The 18,956-nt window shown below is 34.9% G+C and overlaps 1 protein-coding gene and 2 pseudogenes across 1 annotated transcript; 1 reads left to right on the forward strand and 2 right to left on the reverse strand.

Annotated features, from left to right (window-relative positions):
* Positions 1-1,248: 1,248 nt before the first annotated feature.
* On the forward strand, positions 1,249-18,910 carry LOC148629084 (uncharacterized). Its single transcript, XM_088543535.1, has 11 exons — positions 1,249-1,593; positions 3,044-3,169; positions 3,451-3,639; positions 7,782-8,096; positions 8,397-8,610; positions 9,055-9,140; positions 9,856-10,069; positions 10,271-10,362; positions 10,702-10,992; positions 15,766-15,975; positions 17,572-18,910. The coding sequence occupies exons 1-11, from the start codon at positions 1,254-1,256 to the stop codon at positions 18,807-18,809; spliced, it is 3,315 nt and encodes a 1,104-aa protein (XP_088399661.1). The 5' UTR covers positions 1,249-1,253; the 3' UTR covers positions 18,810-18,910.
* Positions 5,482-7,464, reverse strand: LOC148629085 (uncharacterized; annotated as a pseudogene).
* Positions 12,102-15,704, reverse strand: LOC148629086 (uncharacterized; annotated as a pseudogene).
* Positions 18,911-18,956: the final 46 nt, after the last annotated feature.

Here is an 18,956-nt window from a genome sequence, read left to right on the forward strand (position 1 = left end):
AATCAAAATTGGAAACCCCCCACCCCCCATCAAAAAGGTTGATTTTATTTTTGGTGTGGGTGACCAACTTCAGTCCCTTATAACTAGAAAACTGTAAGAGGTATCTGAAATCAGATTATAAACGCAGGTGTGGATTTTTACGAGGAATAAAAAAATCAAAATCAGACCAAAATAAAAAAAGTTTATTTTTTTGGGCGTGACCCCATTGGCCTCTCAGAACTCAAAAACCGTAAGAGATCTCTTAAATGTGATTCAAAAACACATGTGGGAATTTTCACGAGTAATAAAAATAATCAAAATAGGACAAACAAATTTAAAAAAAAATGGCATGGCACAATTTTGTACCCCTTATTACTCCAAAAAGTTAAAGATTAGTGTATTCTGTGAAAAAAAACTCCTATTTTAAAAAATAAAATTTGAAAAGGAGCACATTGACATCTGAATCGTCAAAATCGAATTAACAAGAATTTTTTCTCAAAACAAGGTGGGCTGAAAATGTGAGTTATGTCAATACAAAGATAAGACAATAGTTTACAAATGACGAAAATAAACATTACAATAAAACAAACATGGCTTGACTTGTCACATGTTTCTATATTAGCTGTTACTTAGCTAATTATTGAATGAACAAATGATTAAATCCGTGTTAATTTGATATATTCGTAATGTCTATGTGGTCGACATTTGGTGTACTCCCAGATATTGCGTTCTAAATTGGATATGCAGAATTACATTTTAACAAATTAGTTATCTGTCATAATAACTAGAGGTTTGGAAAATGGTAAGCTTTGGCTTTGGAACTAATTTTGTTTTTTTGTTTGTTTTTTTTTTTTTTTGTTTGTTTTTTTTTTTTTTTGTTTGTTTTTTGTTTCGTTTTGTTTTTGTTTTGTTTTATTTTTTTTTTCTAATGTGCACCACTTGAGCTCAGTAATTGTGCATATTTTCGCGGGTACTTATTTTCGTGAATAGTGATTTTCGCGAGCATTTAAGCTTTCGTAATGTTGGAAGATACCATATGCTAAATACTAAATATATGCAATTTCGCGCGTACTTATTTCCGCGATTCAAAGCTGATCGTAATATTCGTGAAAAAAGATACAACGCAGAAATAAGTACAACCATTTACCTAACGATCGATTGCGATTGAACAGTTTCGGTACGAATGTTTCTACATTTTTTATTCCGATCTAAACACAGTTTCCGCAAATATTGCTAATTTTTTATGTATAATTTAGGCAATCAACGAGTTACGAATGGTTCTTGTCTGTGTAGCGTTAGCAGCCGCTTCCATTCCAAAGCAAGAGAAAATAATTCCGGCAGTTCTTGGAAGTTCTGTATCTCTATCATGCTCCATACCACAGACGACACAACTTATGTGGGACAGCATTGTTCATTATAACCAAACAATAATAGCACTTGGAGGAGCCATTAAATTACAAAACAGACAAAACCAGACGAAATTTTTCATTCAGATCAGCGGGAATAATCAAACTTTGGTCATCCAGTCTCTGACCCTAAAGGATGATGGGACGTATAGGTGTGCTGACCTTCAAAACGTCAATTATAAAGAATCATTTAAAGTCAATATACTTGGTAAGTCAGATACAACAGAAAACAACATGCCTGCCGAATCTGTCAGAATCGAAATAACAACTACTCTGTTGTACAAAATATCGCATTGTAACAAAGAACAGAAATCTGTTAGACCTACACAGCCAAAAGTCATAAAATATCATCATATGTGGTAAACACATAATCATTTTATGAATATCATATAATAATTAATATATAAGAGTATGTGATAATGTCTTGCTAATATCATATGCTTGAAAAACATGTAAACTGAAACATGTGAATCATATAATTACCGTTGATTTATGTGATAATCCTGTGTTGCACTTCCTATGATTATCATACGTGTCACTTTTTGTACTTTTTTGTACTATTACCATCACTTGGCATCCGTCGTCGTCGTTAATATTTTTTTCCCAAACTCTTCTCTTCTGAAACTACTTAACCAATATGAACCAAACTTGGCATGAATGTTCCTAGGGGTATTCTGCATAGAACGGATATGGAAATTTTGTATCCATCAAACATGACCACCGTTACTAAAAAATAGAACATAGGGATCAGACAGATGTTTTTGGCATGTACCTCCAAAACCGTTAGGTTTAGCCAAATTCTGAGATAGGTTAAATTGTTCAACATGATGAGATCTATCTATGGTCAAATTTTTGTTTTAATCTGTTGCGCCATGTGTGAGTTATTGCCCTTTGTCGACGTTTTTTTCCAAATTTGTGTTTTAATTTGTTGCGCCATGTGTGAGTTATTGCCCTTTGTCGACGTTTTTTTTTTCTCTATTTTTAATGTTATTTCTTTCAAAAATCTTCTCCTCTGAAACAACAAGAACAATTAGAACCAAACTTGCTATGACTATTAGTTAGGATATTCTGCATAGACCTGATGAGGGGAAGAAACTTTCAATTGCTGAAATGATTCTTATAATAAGGCCTTCAAGATCAAAGATGTAGCACGACTCCCTGCTAGAGTAATTGCCCTTGAGAGGGTAAAAATGATGTCTTTAGCAGTTTTCAGCCAATATCTTTAACGCTATAATAGATAGAAAGAAATTTTCAATTAATGAAATGATCCTTATGATAAGTCCTACAAAGAAGATTTTTTTAGTCAAAATTGTCGCACAACTCCTTGTTAAATTTATTGACCTTGAAAGGCAAAAATTTAACAAGGTGAGTGATTCAGGCTCCTGGGCACTTCTTGTGTTTTTATTGTAATCGTGATATGTTGTGTTACGTTGTACGAGTAACCCCCAAAATTAAGAAAAATAGTTTTGTTGGCATGAAATTTTGATTTTTCAAATTCTGTCTCCAAAAATTTTCAAGTCTCGCTTCGCCCGACCTTTCACTCTGTTTACATCCGCATAACCCGCATATAATGATTATGTGTCTACAGCATATTTCATGTATGCATCTGTTTTGACCTATCTAGGTATATAAAGCTATTTTCTGTGATTAAATTACAGTTAGGCCAAAAAGAATAGATCTGCTTCCGTTACCTATCACTGGTATAGATGAAGGAAGTATTTATACACTGACATGTGAAGCAGACGGCGGAAAACCTCCACCTATCTTTGAATGGTATATCGAAGGTACGATACGGATAGATAAGAACACCGTGAACAAACATTTTAAAGATGTTAATTTATACCGCCTTAATTTTCTATAAAAAAAAAGAAAAAGAGAATATTTACTTCCTCGTATACTTTTTATTCATCTAACAAAATTAATTAACGTGCCCATTAAAGTATTAAAGTAGTTTTTTTAATATAGAAAAAGTACATAGGAACATTTCATTTGCATCCTTTAAGCTTTGGTCTAAACACCTAGTCTAGTTAAAGTGTAGATTTAGACTTCCATGTTCTATTTACAGGACCGCGTAAAAACAGGACGAAAATTTCATCGGCAGAAAGCGACACTTTTTACCCAAACGGCACCGGTTTAAGAAAAAGTCAGGCACCACTGAAGGTAGACAGGACTATTTACCAATCTAAAATTAGCTGTCTTACCGAAATAACGTACTTTTTCGTTGTCCAAAACAACATGTCTTTGGATGTAAATCGTAAGTTCGTGTAGTATTCTATGATTTAGAAATTAAGAAATTTGTTTAGATAGTCACCATGAGTGACCACAACTTGCTAGAGCAAACTTAATTGCGGCTTTTTTATATAGCACACTTTGCTATATCAGAATTTAATATTTGTAACGGGGAGCTTAGTTATAAAGTACTGAATTTAAGTCTTCGTATAGATAGCATTTTTCTGTTCTATATATTTATACATACATTTATTATGCAACTCTGTTTTAATCTTTGTTATTTTAAGGAGGTAGACCTATGGTAAGGGAAATAACTCCTGAAATCAGTGATATGTTTGTATCATATTCAATTTCACAAAAGCCTATCAAGCTTTTGTTCAAAGCAGAATGAAATCAATCCAAGTTACTTTGATACTTCCATGAGATTGATGTAAAACACTGAGTACAAACGTTCCATTGATTTGTAAGAGTTGTGTCCCTTACCCTAGGTCTACCTCCTTAATATATTGATATTATGTAATTTCTCAATCCCGACTGAGACAACAAGCAGTATTGCTCTGGTCCTCGTGGTATTATGTCTACCTTGGTGTTATGTATGGAATGCCGTAACTGCCTTATGTTAAAAACTTTCATTATATGCTACTTTGACATTATACGATGATACTTTGACATTATACGATGGTACTTTGATATTATATGATGGTACTTTGTCATTTTGTAAAGACAAAAGGAATCATGGGATATTAGAAAAAAAAAACAAAATGGAGGAATCACTCATGTTGAGTGTAGTAAAGAAGGTTGATTTGAAGCGTGCGTTTGTACATTTTGAAAGATAAAAGTTAACACCAAACATTGTGGGTATGCTTTCGAGACACGAATTAGAAGCTCTAGGAGTTTCAAATACAGCAGACATGATGAAGCTTCGAATTGAGTGTAATAAATATGGGACTATTAAACCACAGACAATTCAAGGAAGTTCCGGATCTCCTAAATTTGACATGGACAAATCTACACTTGAGAATTTACTTGATAATCGATTTTTTTTTATCTCGGATGTTGACCAGAGTTAAATGGTCATAAATAGACTTAAAATTTTATAGGAAGAGCCTACATGCAATATAGGGTCAACAAATGCATCTATTTAACACTATTCAGAATTGGTTTGCTGAACCCAGATGAATGTCATCAGGTCAGTGGTGTAGTTACCTCATACATGTAGCATTATGGACATAAATTGCGGGTTTGTGAAAAGTTCCCCTCATGAGAGTGCCCTTATTTGTTGGGAAGCACATTATTTGTACATAGACTATATTTGATTGTTTGTATTAATTAGCTTGAGTTTAAGTTGTTAAACAGTTACTTATATAAAGAGATAATTTGAATGTTTGAGTGTGCTTTTAGATCACAAGCAAAGGTGGGGTAAGCTTATATCACCACTTATCCTAACCTCAAACAACTTGACCCAATGAACTTGACTTCCATTATGTCTTTCATTTGATGAAGAGAGACGTGTTGTTTTAGTCTCTCTCGTTCTTTTCAGTGACGCTTGTCTATGCCACACCTTGTTTGTCTTTTGACCTAGACTTTAGATGCATGGCACATAAGTGTATTGCCAGAATGTGTGTCGTGACCGTCAGGTCAAATTACTGCTTTAGTGTTAACGTGTCTCAAGCATATTTCTACCTTTTTACCTAGGCTTCAGGTACTTGACTTTTACACAAATGGTAAAAACTAATAGTTGTAACTTGCTGATTGGGGCAAATATTGGTCAGTCCCCCACCTCTGTGTTATTCAAATTAATATGTCCTTCAAGTCCATACTCTAGTAATTCTGTTTCACTAAGTTGTATGCCTACCGGGTTTTGAAGTTAGCCAGATGACCACAAAATCGGAAGAGACGATTTAACCGTACGCATCCTATGACCAGCCCATGCTGTTTCCCACAGTTGAAGCCTTCTGTTTATCTCCCCTATATATATAAAATGTAGAGTTGCTAAATGCTGAAGGTTGAATGGATCTAAAATACCTTGATCTTCCATATACACTTTTTGAAAAGTTTAGGTTTCCTGCACGCACGATACCTAAACGCACGCTAAACGCTCACCAAACGCACGATAAACGAACGCTTCTAGCGTGCGTTTAAACGCATGATAGACGAAAGATGGAAAATAATAATAATAACATATAATGACGAAAGAAAAAATAGAAAATGAAATTAATGAAAATATAAAGATAAATAACAGCAAAATTTTTAAAATAAAGGTTAAATCAAGGAAATAATCAAAGTACAAAAATAAACGAACGCTGGTATCGTGCGTTTAAACGAATGCTCCTATCGTGCTTTTAAAAGAACGCTCCTATCGTGCGTTTAAACGAACAGTTCTATCGTGAGTTCATCGTGCGTTTAAACGAACGCAAAACGATGTGTAAACGCACGATAAACGATGCACGAATGCTAAAATGGAAACCTAAACGTCTCAAGGAGTGTAATAGAATAAGTTATAAAAATAACATAGGACACCCTCAAATATGTCCCTCCATAATCTCTCAATCCTTTGATTGTGGGTACGCGGGACTGTACAGTCTGCAACTGACACGTTTTCCAGTCCCTTGTTTGATCTAATCCTTAGAGGCACACCCAAGTTGGCGACACCTGACAAAAAAACAGTTAAAGACTGTCTGAGACGTGTTGTTATCACAGCATTTAAGAAACATTGTCATTCTGCTAAAACCATCAACACCACCTATTATTACGAATCACCAGCGTACAAGCTTATGGTTAGTGTCTATATGCCACAAGTGGTTAGGCGCCATTACGTTGTAAACTCGTCTGTGAAGTCTTCTCGAATTCCTTGTTTGTGCTCCAGATGAATCTTACCTAACGTTGAATAGAAGTGGGGTAAGCTTATATCACCACTTATCCTAACCTCAAACAACTTGACCCAATGAACTTGACTTCCATTATGTCTTTCATTTGATGAAGAGAGACGTGTTGTTTTAGTCTCTCTCGTTCTTTTCAGTGACGCTTGTCTATGCCACACCTTGTTTGTCTTTTGACCTAGACTTTAGATGTATGGCACATGAGTGTATTGCCAGAATGTGTGTCGCCAGCGTACAAGCTTATGGTTAGTGTCTATATGCCACAAGTGGTTAGGCGCCATTACGTTGTAAACTCGTCTGTGAAGTCTTCTCGATTTCCTTGTTTGTGCTCCAGATGCATCTTACCTAACGTTGAATAGAGTCTCTTAGACGTCATCTCTGTACTCTAATGCCTTTGGCAATTAACATATGTTAAAGCATATTTTCACCACACAGAGGAAACTCTTGAATAGTTTCACCCAATACAACATCAAGGTCATCATCGTTAAGTTCTGAAAATGTAGGTTTACTCAGATCAAACTGTACCATTCTTCGATATATTGTACGTTCAGATAGAAGTGAAAGCTTTGCAACATCCGAGATCAAAAATCTATTATTAAATAAATTCTCAAGTGTAGATTTGTCCATGTCAAATTTAGGAGATCCGGAACTTCCTTGAATTGTCTGTGGTTTAATAGTCCCATATTTAATACACTCAATTCGAAGCTTCATCATGTCTGCTGTATTTGAAACTCCTAGAGCTTCTAATTCATGTCTCGAAAGCATACCCACAATGTTTGGTGTTAACTTTTATCTTTCAAAATGTACAAACGCATACTTCAAATCAACCTTTAGTACACTCAACATGAGTGATTCCTCCATTTTGTTTTTTTTTTCTAATTTCCCATGATTCCTTTTGTCTTTACAAAATGACAAAGTACCATCATATAATATCAAGGTACCATCATATAATGTCAAAGTACCAACATATAATGTCAAAGTACCATCGTATAATGTCAAAGTACCATTATATAATGTCAAAGTACCGTCATATAATGAAAGTTTTTAACATCATGCAGTTACGGCGTTCCATAGTTGTGGTTAAGAAGTACGGCATCATATTACTTGTTTTTACATTGTAACAGTAAACGGGTATAATGCGGAACTGCTAGTAAAGTGATGTGTGCCCTTCATATTTCCACACTGTTCTCGTTGTCAAAATATACACTTGTCTTTGGCTCTATATAGCGTCTGAACATTTTAATTTTCATAAGGAACGATCACTTTAATCGATCTATTGATTTTTAAGTTTTTCCTGGAGTTCCTACTCTTAGAAACTTTGACGGAATATTCAATGATGGAGAAATGAAGACTGTGACTTGTGAAAGCCGAGGAAGTCGTCCAGCTGCTAACATTACTTGGTACATTGACAATGTCCCACAACCAAACGCCAACACCAGAGTGTACAGAGATCAGGATGATACCTTTTATGTCTCAAGCTCATTGACAAGGACATTTGATAGGTCAATGGACGGTAAAAATCTCACATGTAGAGCGATGAATGTGGTTTTACAGAGACAAAACAGGGCACCAGTAGAGACTACAGTTGTACTAAGGATTGCCTGTAAGTCGGTTACGTTATCGTTATAATTATCGACGATTAGAGGATTCATGTACTGGGGAGACGTGTATAGTTCTTTAATTAAAATGAGAGAAACCATAACCTCTCCTTTTTTATTTTTATTTTGTAAAAGCAAATTGTAACAAATTATTAAACTTTAAATAACATTTTTTATATAAAAGGGAGGGGGGGTCCAGCTTGAAACCCTCCGATCCGATACTGATTTCAGTCCTAAATAATAGCTTCCTTGTCGAAAGATAACATGTTTTTTTTTCTAATGACTGTCTTAAATATATCCTTTAGATATGCCAATTATAAATGCAATGAATGGTAGTTTGGATGTGTATGAACACAACCCCGTTATTCTACGATGTCACATAGCGGCCCTACCTATGCCAACAATCAGTGAAGTGTTTTGGCTGAAGAATGGTGTTATTGTTACACAAAATTTGAGATTGCTTTCCAATTTCTCCAAGATTGACGGAAAACTGGATTTGCTAATTCGAGATGTTAATAGGTGGGTTACAATATGACTGCATTGGAGTGATGACTCTAATAAAATGTCTTTTAGAGGACGTAGTATATTCGAACATTTATGATTCAAATCAAGCTGTGACTGAAGATCTTCATGTTTTCATATTTTGTTCATTAAAACATTACCCCACAAAACAAGCAAATACAGAATTGATTCAACATAAAACAATCTGAAAACCTGAAATAGAAAGAAGATGAAACCAAATTTTCGCCAAAAGTTAAAATTTTATGCCAACAGCGACCACATGTTCAAATACATGTATATTGCCAGAAAATATCAAATTTATTTGACGAGCTTTAAGAACAGTCAAATCGCAAGGGTTTCCATGGGTATTCTGACTGTTTCGAAGAGAGAACATATTTTCGGCAATGTTCATGTATGTTTTTATCCTGCAACCATATTTTTCTTCGATCGTATATTATATAGATTTGATATGGGTCAGTACCAATGCCAGGCATCGAATCCTCGTGGGTTAGCAAGAAGTACCCCTCCTTTGGCACTCAATGTCCTATGTGAGTATTTCAAGATATCTTTTAGCTGACATAACTGTGGAACGATACTATAAAGTGAGGGGATGACCAAATATTGCAATCATTTTTTCACATATTTAATTCAATGTGTGTAAATTTTTATTATTCATTCCGACAATCATCGACAATAGATGTTTATAAGAAACTATATACTCTACTTTTCCTACCTCTGCGGGTTTCCAAATGACAATTCGTAAAAAGTTAATTGAATTTTGTTTCAAACTTAATACAAAATACAGATATAGTACGATTTTCTGCACAGTTTGGACTTCTGGCATCTTCCTTTTGTGATTTTTCAGATAATAACACGAGAACAGATAAAAACTTATAAGCATGCCAATTTATATTCTTGCTTTGCACAATTATTTAGAATTATATATATATATATATATATATATATATATATATATATATATATATATATATATATATATATATATATATATATATATATATATATATATATATATATATATATATATATATATATATATATAAACAAATGAAGGTTGACTTTCAACACAATCCCATTTAACTCATTTACAGCCTGCCCCTATTTTGGTGAGCATGGAACGAAGGATTTGTTGTAACTTTCGAGTTGTTATGCGAATAGATTCATTGCCCAACAAGAAGATGGGGTATTATTTGATCATAGATATGATTTTTACAATCTGATTTTTTTTGTGTGGCATTTTAGACCGTCCAGTCTGTTTGATATCATCAATAGAGAAAGTAGCAGCGTCTGTTGGTCAGACTGTGACATTGACCTGTCGTGTGACTGCGAATCCGACGAACGTCACTGTTACGTGGAGATATAAAACAAGACATTCGATTATAAAAGAGAATCAACCTTCATTTACTGATCCTGGCATCGACAAGACGGCAACCAGCTCTATACGAATAAAAATACAGTGAGTTAAAAAGGGGAACATATATTTTAAGTGCTATTTTACTTAATTGCGAATGATAATTGGACGAAATTTTGACTAGTTTTAACTACAGCATCTTTGTTTAAAAAAGTACAAAACCAAAAACAGCCAATAAGTTAAAAAAAAATTACAACGTTTGCATTTTCTATAGAACAACTTAAATCACTTTCTTATTTTGTACAGGATAGACATTGATTACACTGACCTGGAATGCATTGCCACCAACAGTATAGGAGCTATGATCCAACCATGTTTGTATATGATAGTCAAACCAGGTATGGTTACTGAAATGTATTTACCTAGGATTCTACACTTTGGTAGCACTTCAAAAATATATACATGTTAAAAGCCTAAGTGAGTGATCATAACGACGAGTCAACAATTTTGGGGGTTAGATTTTAGAAAAATCTAAGTTTCATGCAAAACAAAAAAAAATCCCCAATTTTAGGAGGGTGTACGTCAGGCGCCCTCATGTGTGTAACTTATTTACGTATTTGCATTTAACTTTAACAATTATCATTTTACTGTAATGGTATTTATACTATTATCATACCCTGCTGCTTTAAATATTTAAATAATGTAAAAATGATGCAGGCCATCATTACTTGTTACAGGCCCACCAGAAATCCCAACTGGCTGTAATATAACCCTAATAGAACCAAGTGAGCTTGACATTAGATGTACCCCAGGCTTCAGTGGAGGTGGTCAACAGTACTTCATTCTTCAGAGGATAGATGGCTTCTCGTTTGTGACTATTAATACTAATGATTTTGAACCGATATTTAATGTCAGTAATCTGGGGCCAGGACAGAACTATACCTACCGTGTCTGTTCGGCATCGGATACATACAGAGGAACCATTAGCTGTGGATTTGCCCTTTCTATTAAAACCAAAGATGATGCAGGTACTGCAAATTATAATCATATGCAACAACATACACAAAAGTAATGACAATATATAGAGTACATGTATTTATTAAAACAACAAAACATGTGAACCCTTGTTCGCAGTTGCTTTGCCTACATTATAAAATATAAACAAGTGGTAAGATTCAGAATGACATAATTTGTGTTTCAGTATCCATGGAATCATCATCTTTAAAATGTGGGTTTCTTTTGATAATATTGAAAAAATTATATTAATCAATTTAGCGCAACCATGCAACAATCCAGATTAATACTGAATATATACCATCTTGGACGAATTTCTCATTCTGGATCGTTATTTCTTAGTATCTAGATTTTAAGCACAATCTAGAACCCAAGGTCGGAGTTCATATGAAGACCAGTCGCGGATCTAAAAATTCGGGCACCCCAATTACAGGGCTCAATTTTTTAAAAAGAAAAATGGGATAAAATATGCATCATATTCCCGTTATAGTGAACAGTACAATGCCAAAATACAACTTTGTTTCGAAGTTGATTAATTGTACTGCTTGCTGTGTATTAAAAAAAAACTAACCCCAAAAAAACAAAAGACATAGCATAAAAAATCATATTAAAAATTCATAAAGGGCCGGGGCACCCACCACACTTGGATCCACCTATGGAATACTAGTACGCGAGCATCCCAATAAAAGCTGAAAACTTGCTTCCTCCCATGGGTTTTACCAACTACACACAACCATGGGCATAATTGCTTTTATTGCAAAAAAAAAAATGAAAATGCATGAACGTTACGAGCGCTGTTCGTACCCGCAGCGGTAACACGACGTTACGACGTCTTGGTGGGTAATATCAGAAGAAATGTGGACGTTATTTTTCTATGACAACAAGTTATCTGATATATAATTACGAAAAAGTCACAACTATTCGTAACTAATGACCAACTGCAAAATGCAATCTAGAATAGCTTTGAAGAACAAAGTCTGATGTTTGTAATGTATTATTATACAACTGCTTTTATAAATAAATAAGCAAGAGAGCAATTATTTGTAATCCTCTTGAAATAAATAATAGTTGAAACGCTATTGTTATTGTAAGTGCGTTTTTGTATTTGTGACATATTCCCACATCCGTTCTTTTCTAGAGGCAATTTAAAATATTCAAAATAATTAAACATCATATTCAAATACACACCATTTACTGACTTGTTAAATTCCAACCGATTTCTAAGCAGATCCCTCCATTTCGTTCAGAACAGACAGTATATCAAGATGGATGTTTTCAGAAAGTTTAAGGATTCCTCGGGTAAGTTTGAACTGCGGGGAGATGTATATCACCGACGCAGAGGGAATAATAGCACGTTTTTCTATCAAAAGTTTATAAGACAGCCCAGATTTCGTTTTAAGGGGTTCGATGTATAGTCCTCGGATAACATTTGAATTTGTGTCAAAAGATGTACCTCAATCATCGATTTCACTCTTAGCTAAACTTTCCGGGCAGGAAGACGCGTGAAAAAAAGATAGTAGTCAGAATTTTCGTCGTCTGTATGTAAAGCTAACAAAGTACCATCATGAATTAAGTCAGTCATTGAATATTCTTCATCTTCTGATTAGGCATCATCCGAGCTGTTCCCAACACGTTTTATCGAGACCGATTCTTTGTCACCGATTGCATTATTTGAACAAGAAGCGTAATTACCTACTGCTCAACTGTTACATGAATAACAAGAAAGATATCTCACTTCAAGTTTTTTTGACGGTTTTGATGCGGATGCACAAACCTGGTGTAAGGATCTTATTCCCGGGATAGGTTGATAGTTTTCGTCAGAATCGCGGTTTATTGTTTCTACATATTTAAAAATACGTCTTTTACAAACGCTGGATTTCGTGTCCTTCAAATTTTTTTCGCAATAATTATAGAAGTCAAGTGCGTTCTGAACAATCGTAATTCCCCGAAGAACTGCTAAATCAACTTGATTTTTCAGGAACCCCCCCCCCCCCCACCCCCACCCCGGCGGCATCCTGTGGCCCTTTAGCGTGACTTGTTTCAAAGAAGTTACGGATGAAAAAATCATAATGATGATCGGCACATATATGGCTTAATATACCGAAACAATTACGGCTCTTGTACTGTACGGGACAACCGTCGGTGTATTCGTGTATTACTTTAACATTATAACTAATTGAATCAAGATAATCTTTGATCAGAGTTTGGACTGTACTTGATCATGTATTGATCATGTTTTTCATCCGGACGTATCACGGAAAAAGTGTTCCGTAACAATAAAAGGATCTTCAGATAAGCTTTCGATCCCATCCAACTCTAGAATTGCATGCCTATGAATAACCGAAACGTGAATTGTGACTTCCGTGCGTTGGAAGTACGTTTGTTGTAGTTCTACTTTTTCCTTACACCCTTAATTCTCAGAGTAGTCATGAATAACAATGCATTGGTTTGGAGGTAAATTCTCCTTCAGATTCTTAAGTTGCGAGTTTTGCCAAAGGGCACGGAACTGATGGCCTGCAAAATTTTCAAGGACTTTTCTGAAGTAATTGAACTTTCAAAAGGTTTTGTGCTTTTTTTTAACTAGAGTAAGCTTCTTTTTATTTTTACTTGTTATGTATTCGTAGCACTCCCATTGCACGGTATGGCTATTGGGATATTCAGTCAACTCTTTTTCGGAGAACTGCACCAAATGAACACCACAACTTGAACATTTTCTGTCGAGACATGCTTTAGTATATCACCCGTTAGACGGGATCTTTAGCACACAGAGTAGCAGTTTCTATATCAGTGAGATGTTCATATACCGGGTAATTTTCAACTTCATCGTCTGTTAGACCCGGAATAACATATCTTTTCCTAAAGTCCATGCATGATTTAAACAGAGATTTCGCTTCCACGTGGTAGCGACAGCAGCATGTTACTCTGTCTTTAGGTGTTGCTGATCTGACAAAAAAACGGCTTTAGTCAAGGTTCTCTGATTCATACTTATATCAGGATATTTTACTTTTAAGTCATTTTATCTAGTATATATACACTGTGCTTTGAAATTTGCTTTGGTGCCAGACGGACTCTCTTTATGTCATTTTATTAGGTGAAGGACGAGAATCGTTAGGGTGTAACCAGAAATCATGAACAAGTTTCTTTGTATCCTTTGATATCGCGTCACTTCTAGTCTTTTGTTGAAAATATTTAAAACAGGATTCTTCTGAGGAGAATATTTGTGTCCTAACCCTCTCCCCCCCTGAGGTACGTTTCAACGGAAGGCCAATTTTCTTGCCAATGCACTTTTTTTCTTTTTATCTTCAACATTTGTAGCACTAGTAGAAGCAGTAATTATGCTTACTGCAGTTCGTGCACCATCAGAACGAAGGCACTTGGTCTGACCTACAACTTCACGCAAGTCTTCAATTACAGCTTTGCCTAGCTCGATTTCATTCTTATCTATCGGAATAACTACTACATTAGATGTGCAAGATTTACGACAGTAGAGGACTTTGTGTTGTTTAGATAAGAGGCCATTACAGCGGTCCTACGTTTAGACGTACAAGGAAGGGCTTTCTTTAACTTCTGAACGGCGCGCGATTTTTCCATTTTATTAGAAAAAATCTTTCGTAAATCATTAATTGTTACATTTTCTTTTATTTTTTGCCTGTATGCACGTTTTCGTTTCGTTTCTCTTTCTTGTTTGTCTTTTTCATTTTGCCTTTGTTTTCGTTTTCTTACTGCAGCATTTTTTTTTTCAGATGGATTACGCTGTGTCTCATTCATTTTATTGTGGTTGTAATATTTGTTGTTTGCCTGTCTATTCCTAGCTGTTAAGTGCAAACTCATCTGGAAAAATTGACAACCACACTTACGGAACGTCGCTTTTACCGTATGTCTATTGAAAACGTGATTTTTACGGCTTTGTGACAATATGTAAGATTTGTAAAATATACTGTTGTGAGAGTAATAAGAATCAGAAATTAAAAGTCTTGGTCTTAATGAAAAGCTGAGAAAAATAACATTGAAAAAAAACAGCTTTTGTTGGAAAACGGAATCTATCGATAATATAAAAAACAAGCCGTGAACTTTGCAGAAATTGTCGTAATGCGAAAAAGAGCATGTGTGACATTTTGTAAGACTCAATTATAGTTGCCTATTTCGCAAAACTCTGTTTTTCTTTTTTCTTTTAAAATATGTTGAAATTTATGATTTTAAGTGAAATAGCATTACTTAAATGTAAATAAAATGTACCTCTATCCATATTTGATACTCCGTTTCTTTGTTTGAATTAGTGTTCTTGTTCTGTTGTGTTCTGTGGGACAGTTCGTTCTTGGTCTTTCTGAACAATTGCTGGGGGTCGACGTAACCGTGACGTCAAAATAAAACGACTTACAAAAAGGTAGAAATTTTCCATTTTTTTCCCTAAGAAAATTTTCCTTTTATTTCAAAAGTACATTTTTTTTATGTCATTTTTAATTTTTTCATGCCACTGAAAATGTTACCTGGGACAGCTGAAAAACTACGGTTTTCAACATATTTAGGAATGACTATATATGACAACGGCGCTTTATTCTGACATTTGTCCAGCTAAATATATATTGCCACACCCGTATTCTTTAAGAATAATTTATAATTCTATACATTACTTCAGGTTAATTTGTTTTGTCGCATTTTTAATGGTCGATTACGCCGCTATTTTGAAACAAGTACGAACAGCGCGCGTTAAGTCATGTATATTCATGGTATAGTTCCATCAGATCTTATGAAGCTAAATTTTTAATAATTCATTGTTACATTTAAAGGAGCTACTGACCAAGAACCGATAGCAGCAGCTAGTCCTCAGGACACGACCTTATATATCGTTGGTGGAAGTCTTGGATTTGTTTTTCTTGTTTTACTTACCGTGGTTGTTGTCGTGTGCATTGTGAAAAGGCGCCAACAGGTTGGTAAAGAAAATGAGTCAACAGGAATCGGAAACCAAGACATCACTCTGGAACCTGTTGCACGTGAAAGCACGAATGCATGCAAAAATATGGACGTTCCAAATGCAAGGAGCCTTTCTTCAATGGTTGACTGCATGATAGAAAATAACCTATATTCTGGCACGCATGCTATTATGCCACAATTAGATACTGATACTTCAAATAATGATTCTTCAGCAAAGTTTGTACATTTTAATTACAACATCACACTGCATGGGTATGATCCTAGTAAGACAATAAGAAAATCACGAAAAGTTAAAAAGAGATTGAGGAAAGAGTACAATGCATAATCTAATCTACGATATAATGCATACAATAATGATGTTCAGGGAATAGAGTTGGTCTTCCCTTGATTTGATGAAGTTTAACTGAATACTTAATATTTATAGATATTTTAATTTTTTATCAAACACAGACTTGAATACCTAGAATGATAAAAAGGTTACATCTCCTTTTCAATTATTCAGGGGATTGTTATACCAACTCTCTATCCCCTGGACATAATCATTGTACACGCTATTACTGAAGGTCTGACGACTTTAGATATTGGACAAAATATATATTTATGTTATATCTTCAACTATTTATTCAGTATCCAATGTTTGTTGTTTGTAGATCTCTTCGAGAGCACGTTTGAACAAAAGTATGGATGATGTTGTCATCAGATCAAGAAATAAAACCGAAATATTTGAGAAAGACAAATCCAAAGTTGACAATATACTAATGGCAAAACAATTAAATCAATAGCACTCTATGTTTACAGCATGTTAATTATTAACTTTTGCACAAGTACAGTTTTCTCTGTGGACACTGTAAACACTTTAAGATCTTATGTCCATATTTTTTCTCCTTTGACCTTCTTCTGTTGTAATTAGTGGTGTTTGAGATGTATGTTAATGATTTTCATGTGATTTCCAGACTAGTGGAGTATAATTGTTTTCTGTCTTGCATTTTTTTCAGTATTGTCTGACACTTATTTTGTATTGTAAAACATTTCAGTAGCGGATCCAGAAATTTTATCTGAAACGGGGAGTCCTGGCCCAGAAAAAATTATAAAAGGGGGTTTCAGGCTACTATTTTATGATTTTTGCCTTAATTTTGCACAATTTAACAGAAGTTTTCGACAAAAGGGCTCCAACCAACGGAAACCCCCTTGGATCTGCCTCTGCATTCGATAAATAGAATTTAGTTCTTGATCAAAGTACATTTATTCCAAGCTCTCTATGACATGAATTGTGTTAAATTTTGGTTTATTTGTACTTTTATTTCGAAAATAAAACCACATGTAATTGTATTGTTTTGTAGTCCGAAGAACATATTGAGAATGTTTACGTCGATGGTGAGTGGAACTTTTTTTCTTTAAGTCTATATATACTTAGTTTCCCAATACAGAGGAAAAGAGATTTTATTTACTACTTTTCCCATAATTTACTAGAAATGGATGGTTGAATCGATTTAAGTAAGATCGTAGCTTTAGCTGTGATATTTTCCTCAATTTTGTTAAAAGTTAAATTACCCAGGAGGACGAAATGGAGTTAAAATACGGTAATATTTAAAAAAAAATTGTGCACAAGTTAATTTAAAAAGTTTTCATTCATATTTTTTTAGTGACTGATGCTCACGGAGACCATCATCGGTACCATCTAAGTCCTGACAGTGAATCTAAGCAAGATCACAACATTTTACCGTCAAAATTAGAAGAAGAAGACCCTCATCATCGTCACCATCCCCATCCTCATGGTACACCACCTAAGGATACACAGCATCACGAAGTTATCTCATTCGAAATGACCGGACCAGCTACTCTGCTCACACTAAATACTGTAGCAAGCTCTAGAAATACTTTTGTTAAGGGTGGTGAAGAGTATGGAAATTCAAGCATGATCAGAAATGATGTTATTGAAGATATTTATGCAATATCAACTAAACATAGAGATTACAAACACGAAAATTTTGGCGAATCTGTAAATATGAGTCCACTTACAGCAAGCAGACTAACATTGTCCAGTGCTAACGGGAGAGATGGGCTTTGTTACAGCGAAAGCGATATTCAAAGGGCGCTAGACATGTCAACAGACGACAAAACCCTTTCAGGTGTTACAAAAACCCTTAGGAGATCGACATCGCTTATCAAATTAGAGTACAATATATCTGAAATTGATTTAAGCTCTTTCTCGGTACCACGATCTCCCATCCGTACAGATGATTCAAAACTGAAGATTTATGAAACAAAATATGAAAATCACGACAAGAGATGTAACGAAGAAGTACCAAAAACGGAAAAAGATGTGACTGTGCCTTCTTCGAACGGTGACCTTAACAAAAATAACGACTCATCCCGTAGTAAAAGTGACGACACATCTCATAGTAGCAACGAAGATGATGACGACGCGTTCGTAGTAATTGAAGATGACTCAGGAGAAGGGCATGCTGTGGGAAATTTCAGCGACAAAATATTTGTCGACACACAAAAGGCAACTTATAGCGTTGACCATAATGAGGATGATGAAGCAAAATTACGACGTCGTCGAAGTTACCATAGAGCAATCAGAACCAACAGCATATCCTCTAGAAATATAAAGAACAAGCTGAATAGCCGAGATAAAGAACTTGACAGCATTGATACAAGCTGCAGAGATGACAGCATCGACAAGTATAGCAACTATGACAAACCAAGATCCTTGCTGATGCATGACAATATAGCAGACGACAAGTCAAGGTGTACCAGCGACGACTTGGGCAAGATAAAGCCCAGACCTGTGGATAATAACTTGAACAGTCGTAATGACATAAAGACATTACAGGGTAAGGATGTTCATGGGAGCAAAGCAGATTTGTCACAGAACATTGAGGCGTACTTTTAAATCAATATTTGTTTACTAGATATACATTTTTTCCATGAACTCTGTGTTTATGTTAGCGGTTTGCCAGTGGTGTGTAATAACTTTTAACCACGATCTCTTGTGCATGCATACGAATACATCTTCAAATACCAAAATTCATTTTTAAAA

Source organism: Perna viridis, chromosome 1, assembly GCF_037379345.1.
Source record: "Perna viridis isolate PV_CMFRI_1.1 ecotype Kerala chromosome 1, ASM3737934v1, whole genome shotgun sequence".
In the NCBI taxonomy this organism is placed as follows: Eukaryota; Metazoa; Mollusca; class Bivalvia; order Mytilida; family Mytilidae; genus Perna; species Perna viridis.

What these genes read in the sequence shown, in the direction of transcription:
- LOC148629084 (XM_088543535.1), top strand. Translation starts at nt 1,254, where the DNA reads ATGGTTCTTGTCTGTGTAGCGTTAGCAGCCGCTTCCATTCCAAAGCAA. An exon ending in CATGTCTTTGGATGTAAATC is followed by an intron (nt 3,640 to 7,781) that starts GTAAGTTCGTGT and finishes TTGATTTTTAAG; the next exon opens with TTTTTCCTGGAGTTCCTACT. An exon ending in TCTATACGAATAAAAATACA is followed by an intron (nt 10,070 to 10,270) that starts GTGAGTTAAAAA and finishes TATTTTGTACAG; the next exon opens with GATAGACATTGATTACACTG.